The sequence below is a fragment of the Bos taurus genome, chromosome 6 (assembly GCF_002263795.3).
Source record: "Bos taurus isolate L1 Dominette 01449 registration number 42190680 breed Hereford chromosome 6, ARS-UCD2.0, whole genome shotgun sequence".
Classification (NCBI taxonomy): domain Eukaryota; kingdom Metazoa; phylum Chordata; class Mammalia; order Artiodactyla; family Bovidae; genus Bos; species Bos taurus.
Genome location: NC_037333.1, coordinates 89,907,696 through 89,930,375, shown reverse-complemented (window position 1 = coordinate 89,930,375; position 22,680 = coordinate 89,907,696). Strand labels below are relative to the sequence as shown.

The following is a 22,680-nucleotide window of genomic DNA, read 5'->3' as shown; positions in this document are numbered from 1 at the left end:
AGAGGGCAAGGGGAGAGAGAGGGCAGAGCATTGATCCCCTTCACTTCCAGAAGTTGACCTTGAGTTAGCCTTGTCCCTCGCCCGAGTCAGTGCCCCTCCTGAGGTGGTCTATTCTACAGGATTCGCCTTCTGGGTTCTGGTTTACCCTTCTCTCCTCCAAGGCCTGACTTATGACAGCTCTGCAATTACGATCCCCTTTCTTATGCCCCAGCTGTAACTCTGTAATTCATTCCTTTATCCCAGTTTGATTATATTAATATCTATAACTCTTGGTGGGACTCTCACTGGTATATGCTGGACCTTTGAAATAAGAATTTGCAAGTCTTCTGGACTTTTTCCCTTAGTAAACTATGAGCTCTTCTATGAGAAGTTATGTCTTGTCAATCTTAGTTCTGTTTCTCCCCAGCTTCACTGTTTACCAAGATTTCCATTCACAGTGGTTGTTCATTGTTTGTTAGAAGATGTTAATTTCTCCTCAGTCACAACCGTTTCTTTGACCCTAGCTGGTCCTGTTTGGCTCAGTCAATCACAAATATTCCCCTCTGAGTCTATGTCCCTGGCAGGATGACCAAGGCAAGGAGCTAAAGCTTCATTTTCTCTTTCACCTTCTGGCTGTTCTTAAGTCACTGTTTCTTAATCAAGAAGCTAAGTGTTCCCACTAAGGCCTTTTCCTGCCCAATACCCCAAAGGGTACAGATTTCACTTCAATGTCAGATGCATGTGACCTCAGAAAAGACCCTAAATCTCTCATAATTTCCAAGATTGCAAAATCAAGATAAAACTAATACCAACTTTATGAGTGGCTGGAAGAATAAAAACAAATGTGATGTTTCATAGAATTTACTGTCTTTCTCATGAAATATATCAGTGACTTGAAATAACAAGCATTCTCTCCACCCCCGCTCTACTTTCTTTGACTGTTTTCATGAGGTAAATATGGCATTAAAACATCGAGCACAATCATAATAACAACTGACATTTCCTGAGTACTTTTCTCCCTGCCAGGAACTATTCTAAGCACTTACATATGTCATTTCATTTAATCTCCATAAGAACCATGTATGATAGAGTCTTCTTTATCCCAATTTTACAGATGAGGAAAAACAAGGCACAAAGAGATGAAGTGACTTGCTCAAGGTCAGGAGCTGGAATTGAAACCTAGGAAACTCCATCCAAAGTCAGTAAGCTGTTAACCCTTAGCTTACCCAGTCTCATTCCTTTACATTCCCTGTGACATATGTGAAGACAAATCATACAGACTGGCCAGAGTTAATGAACTATCATGGGGAAATTATTAAGGGACTGAGAGTAAAGTTTGCACGTGTGGAAATTCTTGCAAATTAAACTTCAGCTCAGGTGTTGCACTCCAAAATTCAAATTCAATCCATTGTGTCTGGTTAACTGAACACCATTCTTAGTATCTCAGTGTTGTCAAAGACACGTATTCTAGCCAGAGACTCACCTGAACTTAGCGCATGCTCCACTTCTTGCATGATCACCCCAGGGGAGGTGGTGGTGGTCTCCATGTCTATCAGTATACAGGTCACTTTGGGGGGCACAGTTGCTTGAGGCGTGGCCTCTGTGGGCACTGACTCAGACGAGGCATGTGAAGTAGGTGTGAGAGTAGAGCTGTGCTCCTCCGTGTGGGACTCCGGTGTGGTTGGGGCTCCTGTGGGCTCGGTGCTGGTCTCAGCAGAGCTGTGGCTGGTGCTGATGGAGGCAGATGGAACCTCAGGTGGTGAGGTTGACGGGGGTAAGGGCGATGAGGCTGGCCCTTGAGGGGAGGTGAGTGTGGGAGACTCAGCAGGGGGCTGTGATCCTGTAGTGGGCACGCCAGCCTCTGGAGTGTCTGAGCTGTGTTCCTCAGGCGTGGGTGTTAAGTGGACCCCACCACTTGTTGGTGAAGGGTCTGTGCCCTCCCAGTTGGAGGCAGGGCTGGTGGACTGCTCTTCTCTGGGCTCTGTGGAGATGTTCTTTGTGGGTAGAGATGTCGGGACAGGTGTTGGATCTAGGAGGACTGAGCTGTTGGATGGGCCACTGGTAGGGGAGGCAGGAGGACTTTGCGGAGAGCTGGTCCAGATGGCTGTCGGTGTGGTGGTCTCTGCCAGAAGAGAATCAGTAGAGGGGATGGATGCAGACACGCTCTGTAGCCTCAGCCCTGTAGAAGAGCCAGGACAAAAGTGGTTAATGTGTGAAAAAGTGCACGGCAAGGCTGTGTTACAGTATTTTCACAGATCTTTCTCATTTTACACTGTGCCTCTGTAATTGTGAAGGTGACTTTAAAAATATTTTCATCCCACTAATTGCTCTCTTCTCCCTTGGTGACTATCAGTAGGAACCAGCCTGAAAGCTCAGCAGGAGCAATTAGTGGGTCAGTATGCACAAGTTCAGCCAATACATGGCCTGAACTAGCCTTGTCTGTGCTTGCTTGAAGTCATGCCCTTAAATACTGAGACGCTCTGCCGAAGTGACTTTATGAGAATCTGTCTGGACTGTTAAAGGGGTTGTTCCACAAGGCCTGCAGGGATGCCCAGCCTATGTGATGGGTTTGGGGAAGGGCAAAGCTGGTGGAGCTCACTGATTGGCTCTTCCTTGCCACGGGTGCTCACTGATTGGTTGCTCCCTGCTTCAGGGTTCTGAGCTCTGCAACCTGGCACAGGGATGCAAGGATTATGGGCTTGCCCTCTTAGGCGAATAAAGGTGTGAGCACATTTCCTGTGAAAGAGGAAAGGGGGAGGGCCCCGATTAAAAGCTGAGAAGAGGAAGGAATCTGAAGTTTGGAAATATTTTCTGAGACTAGGACCTGGTTCTCCCAAATTTGAGCCTGGGGTCTTTATTTTCATGTTGTTTTGCCATTTTTTTTCATATTTTGTAAAATTTTGGAATTAGTTTCCTTTCTTCTGTCTTCCCTACCTCCATTTATCCCATTCAGTTTCATTCATTTATTCAAGTATTTAATAAATGGCTTCTATGTACTTGTACTATGCTAGACACTGAGTTTATGATTTCACTTTTTATGTAGCACATCTCTCAATTGCCCCTCCACACCCCTTACCATTTCCCAACAAGCTTTTCCCCTGGTCATTTCCATCTCAGTGGATGGCAAGGCCTTTCGATCAGTTACTCAGTTAAAAATCCAAATATCATCCTTAATGCCTCTCTTTCCTTCACTGCCCCTCCTCCATCCAAGCACCAGCAAATCATGATGACTGTACCTAGAAAATAGATCTGAATCCAGTCACTCCCTGCCACCTCCCTTATCATCTCAACATCACCTGAGCCACCAGTCACTTGTCTACATAACTGCCACCATCTCTTAATTGGTCTGCTAGCTTCCAGATTTCCTCCTTTCAGTCTACTTTTCACATAGCAGCCAGTGTAATATTTTAAAGTGATAAATCAAACTGATTTAAGCTGATCAAAACCCTTCCAAGGTTATGCTTAGAAGAAAATCCAAAACTATTCCCTTTCTTCATTCCATGTTCTCATCATTCTGGTTAATCTCTATTCAAATGTTAACCTCCTCCTTAGACGAATCTTCCCAGACAGTCCTAGCCAAAGTCATTCCTATTTCAGCCCCTTGCTTATGTTTTTCAAGGTTTAAAAAAAATTTTTTAGTGTTAAAATATACATTTAATGTTTTAACCATTTTTGAAGCGTATAGTTCATTGGCCCCAAGTACATTTTCATTATTGTTCAACAATCACCATCATCCATCTCCAGAACTTTTTCATCTTCCCAAACTGTACCCATGAAAAAATAACTCTCTATTTTCCCCTTTCCCCAGTCCCTGGAAACCACTATTTTACTTTATATCTCTTGAATTTGCCTGCTTTAGGAACCTCATATAAATAGAATCATACAATACTTGTCCTTTTGTTTCTGGCTTATTTCACTTACTAGCAAAATATCATCAAAGTTCATCCATGTTATAGTGCATGCCAGAATTTCCTTCCTTCTGAAGGCTAAATAATATCCCATTGCAGACACCACCTTTTGTTTATTCATTCATCCAGCAATGGCCACTTGGGCTGCTTCCACCTTTTGGTTATTGTGAGTAGTGTACACTCATAGGTGTACAAATATCTGTTTGGGACTATGCTTTCAATTGTTTGGGGTCTATGCCACCTCATGTGAAGAGTTGACTCATTGGAAAAGACTCTGATGCTGGGAGGGATTGGGGGCAAGAGGAGAAGGGGATGACAGAGGATGAGATGGTTGGATGACATCACTGACTTGATGGACGTGAGTCTGAGTGAACTCCCGGAGTTGGTGATGGACAGGGAGGCCTGGCGTGCTGCAATTCATGGGGTCGCAAAGAGTCAGACACGACTGAGCGACTGATCTGATCTGATCTGAAAGAATTCACCTGTCAAGCAGGAGACACAGGTTCGATCCCTGGGTTGGGAAGATCCTCTGGAGAAGGAAAGGGCAACTCACTCCAATATTCTTGCCTGGCAAATCCTATGGACAGAGGAGTCTGGTGTGTTACAGTCCTTGGGGTTGCAAGAGTTAGACATGACTTAGTGGCTAAATCCCCACACATAGTAATTCTATGTTTAATGTTTTGAGGAACCACCACATCTTTTGCTCTTTTTTGTTTTTCATAAAGTTAATAAAATAAAATCGTTTCTTCCTGAAACTACATATTATTTATCTGCCTATTATATCTCTCTTCCACCAGAAGGTAAGCTCCATGATGGTGCGGGGACCTGGTCTTACTCACTGTTGTTTCCTCTAGGCCTAGAAGAGTGCCTAGGTCATTGTAACCGCTCAATAAGTACTTGTGGGAAGGAGAAAGGAAAGAAATAAGGGAGGGAGGGAGGGAAAAAAGGAGGGAGGTAAAGAAGGAGAGTGTAAAAATGAACTAACTTAAGAACTTCATTTAAAAAAATACCCAACATTTCTGTACTCCTTTCTATGCATCACTGGGTGTGGCCACATCCACCATGGCTGCCTGGGTCTAGCTGCCTACCTGCTGTTATTTGAAGGTAGGGACCTTGCTGAAAATGTCAGCCTCTGTCCTCTGCCATGCATACATGGATGCCTGGTGTCTTGTTAGTGCGTGCATGCTCAGTCACTCAGTTGTGTCTGACCCTTCGTGACTCCATGGGCTATAGCCTGCCAGGCTCTTCCAGGCAAGAATACTGGAGTGGGTTACCATGACCCCTTCAGGGGATCTTCCTCACCCGGGGATTGAACCCTCATCTCTTACATCTCCTGCATTGGCAGGCGGGTTCTTCACCACTACACCACCTGGGAAGCCTAATGTCTTGTTAGGTCTGCAATTATTTAATTCTCTAAACTCTGAGGCGACGTCCTTGGGGGTAGCATTAGGTAACAGCCAAACATGATCAAGATGCATAAGGAAAAAAACATGGGCTAGATTTTAGCACAGAGGAAGGGAGAAAAGAGGGATGCAGAGGGATGTAGGCATTCAGCTGTGTGATGGGCTCAGTAGCTGATGGAAAGTTGTGCTGCAGAATCTAACCCGAAAACACAGTTTTCTCAATATTTAAGTTGAATTGAACACTTTGATTGTTGTCAAAATAATTGGTTTTATTTTATTTAAAAGGAGTTGGTGAAGACCATAAACTATAGGAGAGTTACTCTTTTAGTAAACAGGTATACAGACCTCCCAAATTAGTCCACGTTACAGTGGCGGACTTTGGCAGCTGTGAAGTCTCAACAATTTCAGGATGAATGCAGGTCATGAGGTCTTTGAAACAGGGACAAAACAATACTTGGAACAAATATTATGAAAACATTGAATCTTCCTATGTGACCTTAGAACCTACTGGCTCTGCATCCTCGTAGCTCCGGTGACTCATTAAAGATTCTGAGGCCAAAAAAAATGGACAACATTTAACTACTATTTAGTATCATATAATAGATATGTAGATGGAGGTAGACAGAGACTTTGTCTGGCAGCTAAGTCAGTCTTAGAAATCTGCGATGAATGAGCAATGTCATCTATTATATACAAAGGAGCACAACTTCGTTCAATCATTCAAGCTTTTATTGAGTAGTTTCTAAGTCCCTGACCTTGTCCTCAGAGAATTCACTATTTAGCAGGACAGAAAGGACACCCAACTCTGTGTAATATGATATGATCAGCACATTATGGAAGTAAAAGCAAGTTGCAATGGGAGACCAAAGGAAAGATGAATAGATGAAAGATGAATACCATTCCACGGTATGGGGACGGTAGAATGCGAAAATGTACAAAGTCATTTTCAAATGACATTTAGAAAAGTCACAGAAGAGATGACCTTTGAGTTGGTTTGGAAAGGACGAGAACACACAAGATGCCAGTAAAGTATATGATGTTCAGGCTGACAGCTGCATTGTCATTTCCAGGGGAGCTAAGAGCTGTACTATGGCAATCATCATAGTGCTGAAAAGGACATGTTCCAGGAATAAGTGTGGTGGCTGGAGACACCCATTTTCTTGTCTAACCCTGACTAATATACTTTCATAACTCCTGCCCTTCCTGCTTCCAAAGAGGAATGTGGTGGATGTTAATTTCCCATGACTACCTACTTAGCACTTAAAGTATTTTATGGTCTAGTTCAGATGATTCTTATCCCTAACAAACAACAATGCGTAGAAGTTGCGGGCCAACACTGGTCATCTTCACGTGAACAAGGCATTAAAGCCTCTGATTTGCCTAATTTGATGGTACATTCCATATGACTCTGAGTACATGAGGCTGGGTCTTCTTTCAGGTTGAAGATATCCAAAGCTCAGGTGCCATGACTACCCTAGAGAATGCTTGCTGTCCTAGTTGGCTCAGGCTGCCAGAACAAAAATATCATGGACTAAGCGGCTTTAACAATAGCAATTTACTTCTCACAGTTGGGAGGCTGAGAAGTCCGATTAGGTTGTAGACCAGTTCAGGTTCTAGCAAGAGCGCTGCATCTGAGCTTGTAAGCGGCAACCTTCTAGCTGTGTCTTCACATGGCCCTTCCTCAGTATCTGCTGGGAGGTGTGGAGAAAGCTGTCTGGTGTCTTTTCTTATAAGGACACTAATCCCATGATGAGAGCTCTATCTTCGTCTAATCCTAATTACTTCCCCAAAGCTCCATCTTCAAATGCTATCACATTGGCTTCAACACTGAGAATCACAGAGACAGTCTAAGAAAACAACATTTCTGCTTTCTCATATGTAGGACTTTTGTTTTCACAGGAAGATCAAATTGATTAAGTCAGACAGCCAAGGATGTATCCCAGGATTTCAAAACTATTTTTAGTGCTGAAGAAAAGGTCTAGGTGACACATGATTATGACCCCTCATTGGATAAATGAGGGAACAGACAGGGGAGAGGAAGTGATGTAATTGACCTTACCCATCTAAGAAGAGATGTTGAGCAGTGCTGCCTGAAGAAAATCATGTAGAGACAGGCTCAGAATTAGAATTCCCCACCACCACTCTGTGCCTAGTCTAGGAAAGACCTCAAAAAGGCCTGTAGAACAGACTCTAGCAACTATCATTACAGAGTAAGCAAGGAGGAGCCCATGTTAAAATAAGCCAAGAAGTTAAAATAATGTGCCAACAAGGGCGTATTAGCACAGGGATCTATACCCCATATTTTGTAAAATCTATATCAGAAAAGAATCTGAAAAAGAATAGATACATGGATAACTGAATCACTTAACTGTGTATTCGAAACTACTATGATGTTATAAATCAGCCATACTTCAGAAGAAGTCATTAAAATGGAAAAAAGGCAAAAAAAAAAAAAAAAAAAAGACAAGGAAAGAAAGTGAAGTCACTCAGCCGTGTCCAACTGTTTTGCGACCCCGTGGACTGTAGCCTACCAGGTTCCTCCGTCCATGGGATTCTCCAGGCAAGAGTACTGGAGTGGGTTGCCATTTCCTTCTCCAGAAAAAAACAAACATCCCCCCAAAATAATGCAGTGCCCCATAAATTTTCCTACCCAAAGTAGCGCCACTTTCCTCTGAAGAAAAGAATTAGTTCCAATATTTTCTTGAGAAAATGGCAGAGTAAACAGAATGAAGACACTGGCTCTATTATTCTCTAAATTAGAGGTGACTTTGCCACACACCATGTCCCTGCCCAGGCAGGGACAGGCTCACGTGTCTGAAATGAAGTGACTCAAGGAAGGAAATCTCTTATACTTGGCTCAAGTGAGAGATCCAGGGGTCCGATGGCTACAAGTATGACTTAATCTGAAATTCTTCCTTGTAAATGTACAAACAGAAGTCCTTCCTGAAGTTTGGTTGGGTTGAAAGTTTTTTGTGGCAAGAACAGCCAATAGTGCTATTCTCTCAATTTGTCCCACTCTCTTCTTCCCCTTCTGTGTCCACAGATCGGTTCTCTGTGTCTGAGTCTCTATTCTTGTCCTGCAAAGAGGTTCATCAATATCATTTTTCTAGACTCCATACATATGTGTTAATATACGATATTTGTTGTTCTCTTTCTGACTTACTTCAGTCTGTAAGACAGACCACTGTAGAGCACCGGGAGCTCCGTTCGGTGCTCTGTAATGACCTGGAGGGGTGCGATAGGGGATGGGGTGGGAGGGAGGCTCAAAAGCAGGGGATTTATGAATACATATAGCTGATTCAGTTTGTTGTACAACAGAAACTAATACATTGTAAAGCAATTATACTCCAATTAAAAAAATAAATTTTAAAATTTTAAAAAGCAAAAAAAAAAAAAAAAAGATTAGCTGGCAGATTGTTGCTCAGAAGAAAAGCAGACTCTTGTTGGATAGATTATGTTTCCATTGTATATTGTCCTTTAATGTGTGAAAACAAAAAAACCATGTCTGACTTGAGCTGGGATTTCCGGCGTTGCTAGGAGGAGAGATTGGCAGCTGATGGCTGGGAGATGTAGGCAAGTCTCCCGGTGCTGAAGGGAATTACAAGATGCTCTAGGGTAGAGTCTGCATTCCGCTTATGTGTTCTTGCCTCCTGTCCGCCTGGGTGTCAAGAACATAGGGCGGCAACATTGGCAGCCAGTGGGCAAGGAGTGCCCTGAACTGTCACCTCTTCCTGGGTCTTATGAGCAGCAAACTGGGCCAGTGCCAAAGTCTCAGGTGGCTTGATTGCCTGTGCTGCTCACCTGTTCTCTACCCCCCCACCCCCCATAACGTGTCCTCTCCTGCCCTTGGCTTGTTAAGTACCTGAGAAAACATGTGACAAAGCTTTGGCAAATTCGGTGAAATTTGATCAAAACACAGTCAAGCCCTCTCCTGTGCTGCCAAGTCAGCCTGAGGGGTGCCTTTGCCCGCGGTCTCGGGGGATTGTGCCAGGCCTGCCTGGCAGAGGTCCCAGCCCTGCTGAAGTTCTGCTTGCTAAGGAACTGCTAACAGTCAAGGCCAACTGGACCATATCACTCCCCTTGCAGGGCTGAGGGGAGGAAAGGAAGCCTGCATAGAAGATAAAACTCCAAGACCCCACTGAGATCTAGAAGGCTCTTTGGGATCCAAGCACAGTCTGCCTCTTCAGCCTTGCTCCCCACCAGGCCCGAAAATACATCAGACTTTTCACTGTACTCTATTCCTTCTGCCTAAACAGCTCTCCCTCTCATGCCTGCCTGAGAATCTCCTGTTCATCCTGCCAGTGCTAGCTTAAGAGCCCTTGCTGATTCTCCTGCTAAATCCAACCCCCATGCCCCCATCTCCAGCCTCAAGCCCTCACGTGCTCAGAGCATCTTGTATTTTAACGTCACAACGCTGAAATTGTCATGTAACTACATACTTGCTTACAAGAAGCTTTGTTTAATGCGTGACTCCCCCTTAGAATCTAAGATTCACATGGAACAGGGGCTGTAGCGGATTTGCTCCTCACATATCCTTATTATCTGATCCATAATAGGAGTTCAACTATAAACATATAAATGAATGCTAGACTGAGCTGAGGACACTAGAAGGGTACTGTGCTGACCATTTCACATGCATCATCCCATTCAATCGTAATATCCATTGTTATCTTTTTTTCACAGATGACAAAACAGAAGATCAGAAAAGTTATGTATCCGCCCTAAGGTCATGCAGCTAGAACATGCACGGCTGGAGCTTGAACCTGAAACTGTCTGGCTCCAGGCTGATCTTATAACCATCTCACTGTACTGTACTGGGAAATGCAAGGATGTCTTTGAAGCCTGGGCCCCCTGTTTGTAAAGGCAAACAAACACCAGTTTTCCTTTATCTCCCCTAATACATTCTCTAGGGTGGGTCACTAGAGAGGGCTTTAAAAAAATTACATGACCACGTGACCCTTTTTCTTCCCCTTTTATCCTGCTGTAGGCTCTCTAATGGCCTCAGGATAAACTGTGAAGTCCTTGGCACACAGTACATAACACCTCTGATGATCTCCCAACCCCGCTCTTGGTGAGCCTTGTGATTCTAGTAATCTGAATCAGTGTACATTTCTGAAACACTGGCTGTCTTCCTCCTCCCAGCCTTTGAGTCTGTACTTCTTCCCACCCTGGCTTCCCTCACCCTACCCCAGTCCTGAGAACTCTGGAGCTTTACCTCCTCTATGAAGATTCCCCAACCTGAATGAGCCCTTCTCCTCTGTGTGGCTAATTGTAGCACACATTATACTGAGTCGTTTCTCCTGATGCTTGTCTCCCATCAGACTGGGAACCCTAATAATAGGGACCACAGCATGCTGTTCATGTTCCTGGCAGAGAAAGCGCTTTATAAATATTCAGTAAAACCCTGGATTTTCTACCTTTTGAAAAATGAAAATGTTCTCTGGCTTATCTGTTGGGCCTTGATAGCAGAAATGCATCTTCCTTTCGATTTGTCTTTAAGCTCCATAAAAACTACCAGCTCTGAGGAAATTTTGGATGGCTCTCTAAACATACTTTTTGCTTGCTTGTTTTCACTTTGGAAATAACAGGGATGTCTTCTTTTTGTGCATGATATAGACCAGAGTTACCAGCTTTTGAAATGCTGGCCTGTCAATCAACTGGCCCAAACACAGGTGGGCCTCACCATCCTGGCACTGAATGGACTAAACTTTAGCAAGTGTTGGAGTGGAAGGAATGATGCTAAAGCTGAAACTCCAGTACTTTGGCCACCTCATGCAAAGAGTTGACTCATTGGAAAAGACTCTGGTGCTAGGAGGGACTAGGGGCAGGAGGAAAAGGGGACGACAGAGGATGAGATGGCTGGATGGTATCACCGACTCGATGATCGTAAGTTTGAGTGAACTCCGGGAGTTGGTGATGGATAGGGAGGCCTGGCATGCTGTGATTCATGGGATCGCAAAGAGTCGGACACGACTGAGTGACTGAACTGAACTGAAGAGTGAGGAAAAGAATCTTAAAACAATATGTATACTTTAACATATAAGCTAGGCCCTAATGTTGCTTAGGTTGAGCAAAGCTATTGTTTGGATTCCTCACAGCGACAAAAATTCCCCATGGTGTGTTTGGTTGGGCTGCTAAGGGTACCCAACACTCCAGAAGGTTCATCTAACATCTGCAAAACCATTACTAATCAGTCTGGTCCAACCATATGGTATCTGAGAGCTCTCATATGTCTAGACAAAATGTATATGCCCCAAAGCCATCAAACTGTGTTTAAGAAGATGCTTGTTTGAAGGAGAAGAGCCACATCCTCCTGAGAGTTTCGTTGGTGGAAATGAGATCCTGTTCTGGTCCCAAAAGAGGAAGAGACCTTCTGTTTTCCAGCCACTGAATCGGAACCTGCAGACATGGAGTATGACTCAGCTTCTCTATCTGGACTCATGTTATCACCAAGCTCCCCGTAGGGGCTGTGCATGCTAATTGACAGAATAACATTTGGGAAGAAAGTTGTGCTTTCTGGGGAAGAAAAAAATACAGTACATCATTTAAAAAATTTTTTCTTCTCACCAGAAGCAGCAGCTGTCTTTGTCAGTCAAATGCTCCCCCAAAGTCATTACTTTTAAGTTGCGGGTAGACTGTGGTGGCCCGCCTCAGGAGGAGGCAGTGCTGAGCACAGATGCCAAGAGACACCCGAAATTCTGGAGGAGCCATATTGGGGTGTCTCAGGGTGGCGAGCTAGAGAGAGAGAGACGATGTAGGGAGGGTGAGTGCCTTCTCTTCGGCTGCTTTGTGGTTAAGGTGGGTTCGGGGTGGGTAGCAGGATGGGAGAGGAAAATGACTTGATGCCTCCTTCAGGTCGAGGGGGATCTTCTGAACAACAGCGTTGCCTTCTGCAGCGGGCCTAGTCCCAACACGTGTGGAGCCCAGGGCAAGAGTGCACACGGAGGCCCACACAGAGAACGCGCCCCTGTTACAGACTGGGACGCTGTGTCTGTGCCCAGCCTGTGCTCCACCCGGACCCTGCAGCCTTCTGCGGGGATCCCTCTAGTGACCGGGCACTAGGGGGACCAAGGATGTGCTGGGGCAGCACCGACCAAAGCTGGACCTGGGCTCAACTGAACCGAGGATGAAGACTGACCCGGACTCATTTCTCAGCAGCCTTGGTGGGAAGGTTTCGATCCTCCAGGCCTTAGTTTTCTGAAGGGATTTTTCAGGCATTCCTAAGGCAGAGGGGAGGGATGGAGTGTGCAGGGAGCATCTTGAGTGATCCATGGTGACTGGCTTTAAACAAAGACAGCCCCTCTGGTGACCCATAGCTGAGGCTGTGAGTCTCTCCTCCCCATGCCCACTGCGAGCCACACCCTGTGGTCCAGGGGCCCAATCCAGCTCCCCATCACTCTCCTGTTTGCTAAGTAGGTTACTGAAATTTCCAAAAAAATTTCTCCTGTGAAACTGAAAAGGGAAAAAAAAAAAGTCTTTGTGTTCAGGTGTCACAAAATGCAGTGGTCTCTTGTCTGGTCAAAGGTCACGCCCTTTCCTTTGCCTTCCCCACCCACCTCCGCCCTCTAGGTCCAAATCATAATCAAGTCATTTCTCATACTCTGCAGCCACTAGGAAGTATCAGAACTTAAGAAAGTCTGTAGTATGGGTCTGCTTTGATTCTGAACCGTTTCCTTCCGAGGACCTTTGGGAGGCTAGGAATTACTCAAAGGGCTGGGGCCACCCTGGTGCTTTCTCAGCCTAAATGTCCTTGACCACTTCTCCCCACCACTTTGTCTCCAGCTCAGTGGGTGCCCCATCCATGCCTTCTTGGAAATCTGCCCTTGACAGGACAGTCCTGGTTGGTGGGGGGATTCCAAGTTGACCCATACAGGCATTCTGACTGGCGAATCTGTAGGCAACCTGACTACTCACAGGGAAATACCCATGAAATGCATTCCCATTTGTCTCACCACCAAAGCTGACCACTGATCACCTAGGAGTCAGGCAAGAGGGCAGGGATGGCTCCAGGGCAGACGCATCTCCCAGACTGGGAATATGACTCAGAGCAAGTTTCCTGGGCTGTGGGAGGGGTGGTGGGAGCTTTCTCAGAGAAGACGAATGACCCATGATATTGATGGGCCTCCTTTCTCCTCCTGCCAACATTTTTCTTCTAAGGGTTTTCAGCAAAGATGCCAGTCAGCACAAATGGTTATGATTCCTAGTTTCTTTAAAAAAAATTTCATGTCCTCTTAAAATATTAAATAGAAATATAACGTATGTATAATAAAATGCATACATCTTAAGTGCATAATCAGTGAATTTTTACACACACACACACATATATATACCTGCATAAGTACCACTAAGATCAAGATACAGAAACTTTCCAGCACCCTGGAAAGTTCCCTCATACTTTCTCACAGACACAATCTTCTGAAGAAAACTTGTTCTGACTTTCATCACTAGAGATTAGCTTTCCCTGTTTTTGAACTTCACATCAATGGAGGCATGCGGTGTGTCCTCTTCCCTGTCTGGATTCTTTCACTCACCATGAGACTCTCTTATGTTGCTGTGTTTTAACAACTCATCACTTCTCATTGCTGATAGCACTCAATTGCATGAATATACCACAATTTATTACCAAATTATGGTGACTCAGTGGTAATGAACCTGCCTGCCAATGCAGGAGATTCAGGTTTGATCCCTGGATCAGCAAGATCCCCTGGAGAAGGGAATGGCTATACACTCCAGTATTCTTGCCTGGAAAATTCCATGGACAGAGGAGCCTGGCAGTCTACAGTCCATGGGGTCACAAAGAGTTGGACATGACTGAGCGACTCGGCACAGTCCAACAGAGCACAGCAGCACCACGATTTATTAATCCATTTTACTTGTGGTGCACAGGTGGGCTGTTTCCAGTTTAGGGTTATTATACATGAAGATGCTTGCTTCACAGCTTCTTAGTTAACATTTCTCCAATGCTTATTAAAAGGCATTAATACTGTAATACTTTTAATACCTATAATACTCTTCAAGTATTAAGTAACTTAATCCTTGCAATAAACCTAGGATAATTTTTATTACCCCCATTTCACAAGTGAGAAAACTGAGGCAGAAGGAGGTTAAATAACTTCCCAGTATATAGAACTGGAAAGTAGAACTGGGATTCAAACCCTAGAAGGTAGTCTAACTCAATAACCTGTCTTCTTAACCATCTAGCTAATATTAGCTAGACCATTTATTTGCTGCATGACCTTGTGCAAGCCTGTTAATTACTATCTCCTCATTTGCCAACTTGGGATAATAACAGTACCTCCATTCACAGAGCTATTGTAATATAAGGGCTTCCCTGGTGGCTCAGAAGGAAAAGAAATTGCCTGCAATGCAGGAGACCAGGGTTCAATCCCTGGGTCGGGAAGATCCCCTGGAGAAGGGGATCACCTTGTTTGCCAACTTGGGATAATACCAGTACTTCCATTCACAGAGTTATTGTGAGGGTTAAATAAATAATCTATATAAGGCAGACACTGTTGATTGACTAACCCAATAGTCATTCCCAATCCCCTTCTGCTAGCCTCCTTACTGAAACTATAAAAGCAAAATGCTCCCTTCCTAGCCTCCTTTGTACCCAGAGATGTCTGTGTGCCCCAGTTCCACAAAATGAGGTTGATAAGATATAGGCTAAGGGGCTTCTGGAGAAATTTCACATCCTCATAAAAAGAATATGTAAGAAAGAGAAATTCTCTTGGTGCCTACGTGTCCCTCCCACTTCTTCCCTTTAATGTAGATGTGATGTCTGGCACAGTGGCAACCATCCTGTGAAGCCAAGGATGAAAGTCAACCCACTGGGGAAGATGGAAGTGAAAGACAGAAAGAACCTTTTTCCTTGATGATACAATTGATCTTGCCATGACAGGACTAGAATGTCAAACTTCAGACTTCCTATTAAATAAACAACACATGCCTTTGGGGATTAAGGTATTGTTCAGACTTTGCATTATTAGCAGTGTAGATGACAGACCCTGTAAAATGTTTATCACAATGCCAGGCATGAAGTAAGAGCTCAATAAATACTAGGCTATTATGTGGATCTGTTTAATTGGAACCTGGGTCCCAATGCCTTCACCTTCTTTAATCTGCTAATGATTTTCCATAAGCATCCTTAGAGAGACACTATTCCTCCTCCTGGCATCAGCTATGAGACTTAGGAATGGAGCACCCCTGACATTCTTCAACAGAGCAATGAGCAACTGGACCTGTCAGCGTTCCCGGATGTATTCTCTAGGCTGAGCTGCCTCAAAAACCCACAGAACGTATCAGAAAAAAAAAAAAAAAAAAGCTAAATGTGATTTGTATTTTTCCACCTTATTAAAAAATACAGTTCAGAAAGTTTGTGGGACAATTTTCAGCATGTCTATTTTTTTCAAATTGGAGGATAATTAGTTTATAATGTTGTGTTAGTTTCTGTTGTACAACGTGTATCAGCTATATTCTTGAGCCTCCCTCCCAATCTCCTCATCCTTCCCCTCTAGGTCATCACAGAGCACTGGCTGAGCTCCCTGTGCTATATAGCAGCTTCCCACTAGCTATCTGTCTTACACATGGTCACTTTCTCAAATGGTCCCACCCTCTCCTTCCCCCGCTGTGTCCATACATCTGTTCTCTATGTCTGGGTCTCTGTTCCTGCCCTGCAGATAGGTTCATTAGTACATTTTTCTAGATTCCATATATATGGTTAACATATGATTTTTGTTTTTCTTTTTCCGACTTACTTCACTCTGTATGACCGACTCTAGGTTCATACACCTCACTGCAGGTGACCCGATTTCATTCCTTTTTATGGCCGAGTAATATTCCATGGTATGTATGTACCACAACTTCTTTATCCATTAATTGGTTGAAGGACATCTTGGTTGCTTCCATGACCTGGCTATTGTAAACAGTGACTCAGTGAACATTGGGTACATGTGTCTTTTTGAACTATGGTTTTCTCAAGTATATGCCCAGTAGTGGGATTGCTGGATCATATGCTACTTTTATTCCTAGTTTCTTAAGGAATCTCCATACTATTCTCCATAGTGGCTGTATCAATTTACATTCCCACCAACAGTGCAAGAACACAGTCTTGATAAGAATACACTTGTGACTAGGTGACTGCAGCAGGCTGAGGAAGTAGAACAAAGACCCCTCAACAACAATCAGGGACCCCGGACTTGTTATTGTTACACGAGCTGGCCCACCTTGGTCAGAGCCATGAGATGTAAGTTAGACACACTCAGTAGAATGGCAACCTACTCTTGATTTTAAATTTTCAGCATCACTTAGCAATTTATTTTTTAAAAATTCAGTTTTTGTTTGTCTAGGTCCAATTCAACAAATAAGTATTGAGTGCTCTGACCAAGGCACCCAGGTATCTAGGCTATATGGATGAAGCAAACATGAAGAGAGAGAAATTTGTTTTGTATTTTATATAGGCTTTCTTTTGACAGCTGCAATTTGACTCTATTTTCCCCTCATGCATGTTAATGCTTGTGGGCCTTTATGTTTGTGTGTGTGTGGTGTGTGTGTGTGGTGTTTGTGGTATATGTGTGTGTGTGTGTGTGTGTGGTGTGTGTGTGTGTGTGTGGTGTGTGTGTGTGGTGTGTGTGTGTGTGGTGTGTGTGTGTAGTGTGGTGTGTGTGTGTGTGTGTGTGGTGTGTGTGTGTGTGTGTGGTGTGTGTGTGGTGTGTGTGTGTGTGGTGTGTGTGTGTAGTGTGGTGTGTGTGTGTGTGTGTGGTGTGTGTGTGTGTGGTGTGTGTGTGTGGTGTGTTTGCGTGTGCTCAGTCCTGTCTGACTCTTTGCAACCCCATGGACTGTACCCACCAGCCTCTTCTGTCCATGGGATTTTCCAGGCAAGAATACTGGAGTTGGTTGCTATTTTCTTCTCCAAGAGATCTTCCTGACCCAGGAATCAAACTTCAGTCTCCTGCATTGCAGGCAGATTCTTTGCTGTCTGAGCCACTCGTATTCATTAATTATCATTTCTACCCTTTAATCCTGTTTCTGCCTTTCAAGCTATCTCCTAAACAGCAAAAACTACACTAAAACTGCAACCTTAAAAACGTATGGCATCAGAGCAGATTTCCTAGAGTCTAAGGATCTCTGTGGTTTTAGAAAAGGCAGAGGAACCAGAGACCAAATTGCCAACATCCGCTGGATCATAGAAAAAGCAAGAGAGTTCCAGAAAAACATCTATTTCTGCTTTATTGACTATGCCAAAGCCTTTGACTGTGTGGATCACAATAAACTGTGGAAAATTCTGAAAGACATGGGAATACCAGACCACCTGATCTGCCTCTTGAGAAACCTGTATGCAGGTCAGGAAGCAACAGTTAGAACTGGACATGGAACAACAGACTGGTTCCAAATAGGAAAAGGAGTAGGTCAAGGCTGTATATTGTCACCCTGCTTATTTAACTTATATGCAGAGTACATCATGAGAAACGCTGGACTGGAAGAAGCACAAGCTGGAATCAAGATTGCTGGGAGAAATATCCATAACCTCAGATATGCAGATGACACCACCCTTATGGCAGAAAGTGAAGAGGAACTAAAAAGCCTCTTGATGAAAGTGAAAGAGGAGAGTGAAAAAGTTGGCTTAAAGCTCAACATTCAGAAAATGAAGATCATGGCATCTTGTCCCATCACTTCATGGGAAATAGATGGGGAAACAGTGGAAACAGTGTCAGACTTTATTTTTTGGGGATCCAAAATCACTGCAGATGGTGACTGCAGCCATGAAATTAAAAGACGCTTACTCCTTGGAAGGAAAGGTATGACCAACCTAGATAGCATATTCAAAAGCAGAGACATTACTTTGCCAACAAAGGTTCGTCTAGTCAAGGCTATGGTTTTTCCAGTGGTCATGTATGGATGTGAGAGTTGGACTGTGAAGAAGGCTGAGCGCCGAAGAATTGATGCTTTTGACCTGTGGTGTTGGAGAAGACTCTTGAGAGTCCCTTGGACTGCAAGGAGATCCAACCAGTCCATTCTGAAGGAGATCAGCCCTGGGATTTCTTTGGAAGGAATGATGCTAAAGCTGAGACTCCAGTACTTTGGCCACCTCATGCGAAGAGTTGACTCATTGGAAAAGACTCTGATGCTGGGAGGGATTGGGGGCAGGAGGAGAAGGGGACGACAGAGGATGAGATGGCTGGATGGCATCACTGACTCGATGGACGTGAGTCTCAGTGAACTCCGGGAGTTGGTGATGGACAGGGAGGCCTGGCGTGCTGCAATTCATGGGGTCACAAAGAGTCAGACACGACTGAGCAACTGAACTGAACTGAACTGAAGGATCTCTGTCCTCTACAGACATGGAAATGAGAATGAAGCTGCTCCTCACTCAAGTCAAGTTCTAGGCTGGACGTGCAGAGGTAGAATCTGCAGCCCTGAAGTCTACCTGATTTCATGGGCATTGAGGCCACCATTCCTTGGATGCACAGCTCTCTTTGAGAACCACTTTCCCTATTGTGGGATTATTAACCCATTTCCCCATAAGGGACCCTCAATGCTGTGCTTAGCCTCTCTGCTGAGAGAGCGCATTTCCAGAACTAGGCCTGGATGGAAGATAACAGCTGTGGATGGAACCATGTGCAGCAAGACCCTACTCATCACCAGAGGCTCCAGGAGAGGATCTGGTGTTTTACTATCTCCTGGAGTGTGGCCCAAACCCTGATATGCACTCAAAGATGGATGGACCATCTCCGGGGATTGGGAACTGGGTGCCCCTTTGTTCCCAAATAAAGAGAAAGGGCCGGAAGAATAGGACATCTGTCATTAGGAAGTTCCAGGTACATGTGCAAGCTAAGAGCTCACACGAAGATATGAAAAGCACAAGCTAAGGGTGGACACAACCTTGTTTCTGGTTAAGTGTGACAAGGGTAATGTATTTACTCTGCAGGGGTGAATCTTCTCTGCAGAAATATGCCTCCTAATGAACAAAATCCACTGAAATTGATATGAGGAACCATGCTTTATGTAAGAGATGTTGTGGGTAATGAATTTTAATCAAATACATTAAGCAATGAGGGGAACAGGCTGTTTGAAGGAATTCCGTGGTGAATCCTTATTTAATGCAATTAATTACCACCTAATTTGTCACCTGTGTAAAGCATGCTGACTTTAATTTGCCTAAAAATCCAGATCTTCTCATGCTCTTGTTCCCTAAGATATTCACGACTCCAGAGGCAGCAGGTTACTCTCCTTACTCACAGAATTCATACCTCGGCTGAAAAGAACATAAATCACTACTCAAGTACACACAGCCACATAAACATCATTTTCAGAGTTGGTTTCATTTGTTAACCAACGTCCAATTGCTGTTACCCTCAGTATCTCTTAAATGCCTGCAGGATCACATCCTCTGCTAGGAAAAGCATCAGCAATGCCAACTGGGGAGGCACCTCTGGCACCATTACTGAAGTACAGCATCTTCTGATGAAAATCTCTGGGATCCATTAAAATGCTACTCCACAGCCACTGCTGATAGATGCAATTAAACATGTCAGTCTGGAAGGACAGACTCTGGCTACATGAGCTAACTTGGGTGAACTGAGCAAGATGGATAAAACTTGGCTCTGCTGGTAGCTCAACATGAAGAATGATTTTGCTTTGGGTTTACTTATTTAGAATACATTTATAAGTGCTGCTGCTTAGAAAAGAATTATTCAAAAACTAACACTGCCTATCCTGTACCTCATGAACCACTTCTTTCATCTATTCGTGGGTTCCCTCTGGCGATGCTGGGATTAGAAAGGGTCCCTCTATATGCACTCAGGCTGAACTGGAGGCAGAGGCAGTTCTACTTCATGGCTTTATTTCAACAGTAATTCCCAGGTATAAATAACCAGCCTGGCGTTCTTCCCTGTGTTCCAGTCCTCTAATTCCAGCCTTTTGAGTTTTGCCCTCAAAGTCAGTAAGTCTATCAACTGTGTTTCCTTCCCCATCCAACCAGCTCCTCTGGGTTTATTTTTGTCATCATCCTTCCCTTTATCTGGCCTTCCCTTGTGGCTCAGCTGGTAAGAATCTGTCTGCAATGTGAGAGACCTGGGTTCGATCCCTGGGTTGGGAAGATTCCCTGGAGAAGGGAAAGGTTCCCACTCCAGTATTCTGGCCTGGAGAATTCCATGGAATGTATAGTCATGGGCTTGCAAAGAGTCGGACACGACTGAGTGACTTTCAGTTTCACTTTCCCCTTATCCAAGTTATTTTTATTTATTTCTTTACAACACTATTTACAATAGCCAGGACATGAAAACAACCTAAATATCCTTCAACAGATGAATAGATAAAGAAGATGTGGTACATATATACAATGGACTATTACCCAGCCATAAAAAAGGAATGAAACTGGGTCATTTGTAGTGATGTGAATGAACCTAGAGTCTGTCATACAGAGTGAAGTAAGTCAGAAAGAGAAAACAAATATCATATATTAACCATATGTATGGAATCTAGTAAAGTTGTACTGATGAACCTATTTGTAGGGCAGGAATAGAGACACAAACACAGAGAACAGGCAAGCGGACTTTTGAGGAGGGTAAGGAGAGATGGGACAAAATGAGAGAGTAGCCCTGACAGATATACATTAGCGGGTGTAAAACGGATAATTAGTGGAAAGCTGCTGTATAGCACAGGGAGCTCAGCTCGATGTTCTGTGATGACCTAGAGGGGTGGGAGGGAGGTCTAAGAGGGAAGGGATATAGGTATACATATAGCTGATTCACATTGTTGTACAGCAAAAATCAACACAAAATTGTAAAGCAATTATATTCCAATAAAATAAATTAGAATTGCATATATTTAAGGTATACAACATGATGATTAGATAGACATATACACAATGACATGCTTACTATGGTCAGGCAAACTAACTTATCATCTTCTCACATAGTTTCCATATGTGGTGTGTGATGAGAACACCTGAAGTCTACTCTCTTAGCAAATTTCCAGAACTCAATACAGTATTATTAACTGTATTTGTCATGCTGTACATGAGCTGTTTAGACTTACTCATCCTATAGAAGTGGATCCTCTAGAACTTTGTACCTGTTGATCAATGTCTTTCCGTTGCCCCTCCTTCCCCACCTCTGGTAACCACCACTCTATTCTCTACTATTACTTTTTTAGATTCTACATATAATTGAGCTTATGCCATTTTTTTTTTCTTTTTATGTCTGGCTTATTTCACTTAGCATATGTCCTTGAGGTTCATCCACTTTGGGGCAAATGGCATCTTTTTAATCCATTCATCCAAAGTCACAGCTCACATGAAGCAAACCTAGTGTCTGGGTACAGAGATGTCTTTCTAGCAATCCTTTGGGTCTTTTTGTAAGAAGGATCTTATTCCTGTAGATATGGAGGCTACTAAAGGAAGCACTTTGTTTGCATTGTGGTGAAACATTAAGCCACACAATAACACACATAGAGAGAGACACACACACACCCTTCTAAATGATCCATCGGAAAGGAAGAATTTTTTCTGCCTAGCCAAACATACAAATTCCTCCTGTCTCTAGCCAGAAGAAAATGAGTGGGTCATTTTTTAGTCTGTAGGACAGATGTCTTCATGTCCTTTGGCAGGGGCTATCTGCCAGCCAGACTATGAGGACTGTCTCTCTATCTCAGAGGCTGCTTTTAGCAGACAGATTCACATCTCATCCTAAGAGCATTTATCAACTGTTAGATCTCTGAGGGCTGGAACACAAGCACTTCTCCTTGGTTAGGCTATGGGGCTATAATTGCATTCACAAGTCTTCATCCAGAAAAAAATCAACTTTTTACTAAGTTCTTATCAAATAATAATATATTGAAAAGCCAAAATTATCCTTCACAGGCTCAGGAATAGCATTTTCATTTGCTGTGTAATTGAATCCAGAGCATTTCAGCTTTGGCTTCTCTTCTCTGAAATCCTCCCTTTCATTCACAACCTAAGCAAACAACAGCAGAATAGAAAAAAGATACAAGCAAGCTTTCTGAATCATATAGAGAATTTTAATTTTCCTTCCTATGGACGATTGTATACACAACCTAAACAGGAATATACCAGATATTAATTTTGATTTATGTTTCACTGTAAGAAAGCCACAGTCAGTCTAGGTAAATACTACTGAGCAAAGAAAGGAATGTGAACTTATCTTTATTTTTTTTTTAATTTTATTTTATTTTTAAACTTTACATAATTGTATTAGTTTTGATGAACTTATCTTTAAAAAAGAGTAGAATTAGCAAGTCTGAATCTTCAGCCTCACAGATGAGCCCTGATTCTATCATTCCAGCTGCACACAGGTCGTTTCTTTTTGGATAACATCTTATCATCAGATTCAACAAGTCCCTATCTAAACTGAGCAATTCCAAAATAATTCTCT

The 22,680-nt window shown here is 43.5% G+C and overlaps 1 protein-coding gene across 1 annotated transcript in view; it reads right to left on the bottom strand.

Annotated features, from left to right (window-relative positions):
* Window positions 1–22,680, bottom strand: part of PARM1 (prostate androgen-regulated mucin-like protein 1) — a 125,824-nt gene that overhangs the window by 43,195 nt on the left and 59,949 nt on the right. Inside the window, exon 2 of the mRNA NM_001075771.2 lies at window positions 1,463–2,158. Coding sequence (NP_001069239.1) covers window positions 1,463–2,158 — 696 coding nt within the window. The remainder of the gene's footprint in view (window positions 1–1,462; window positions 2,159–22,680) is intronic.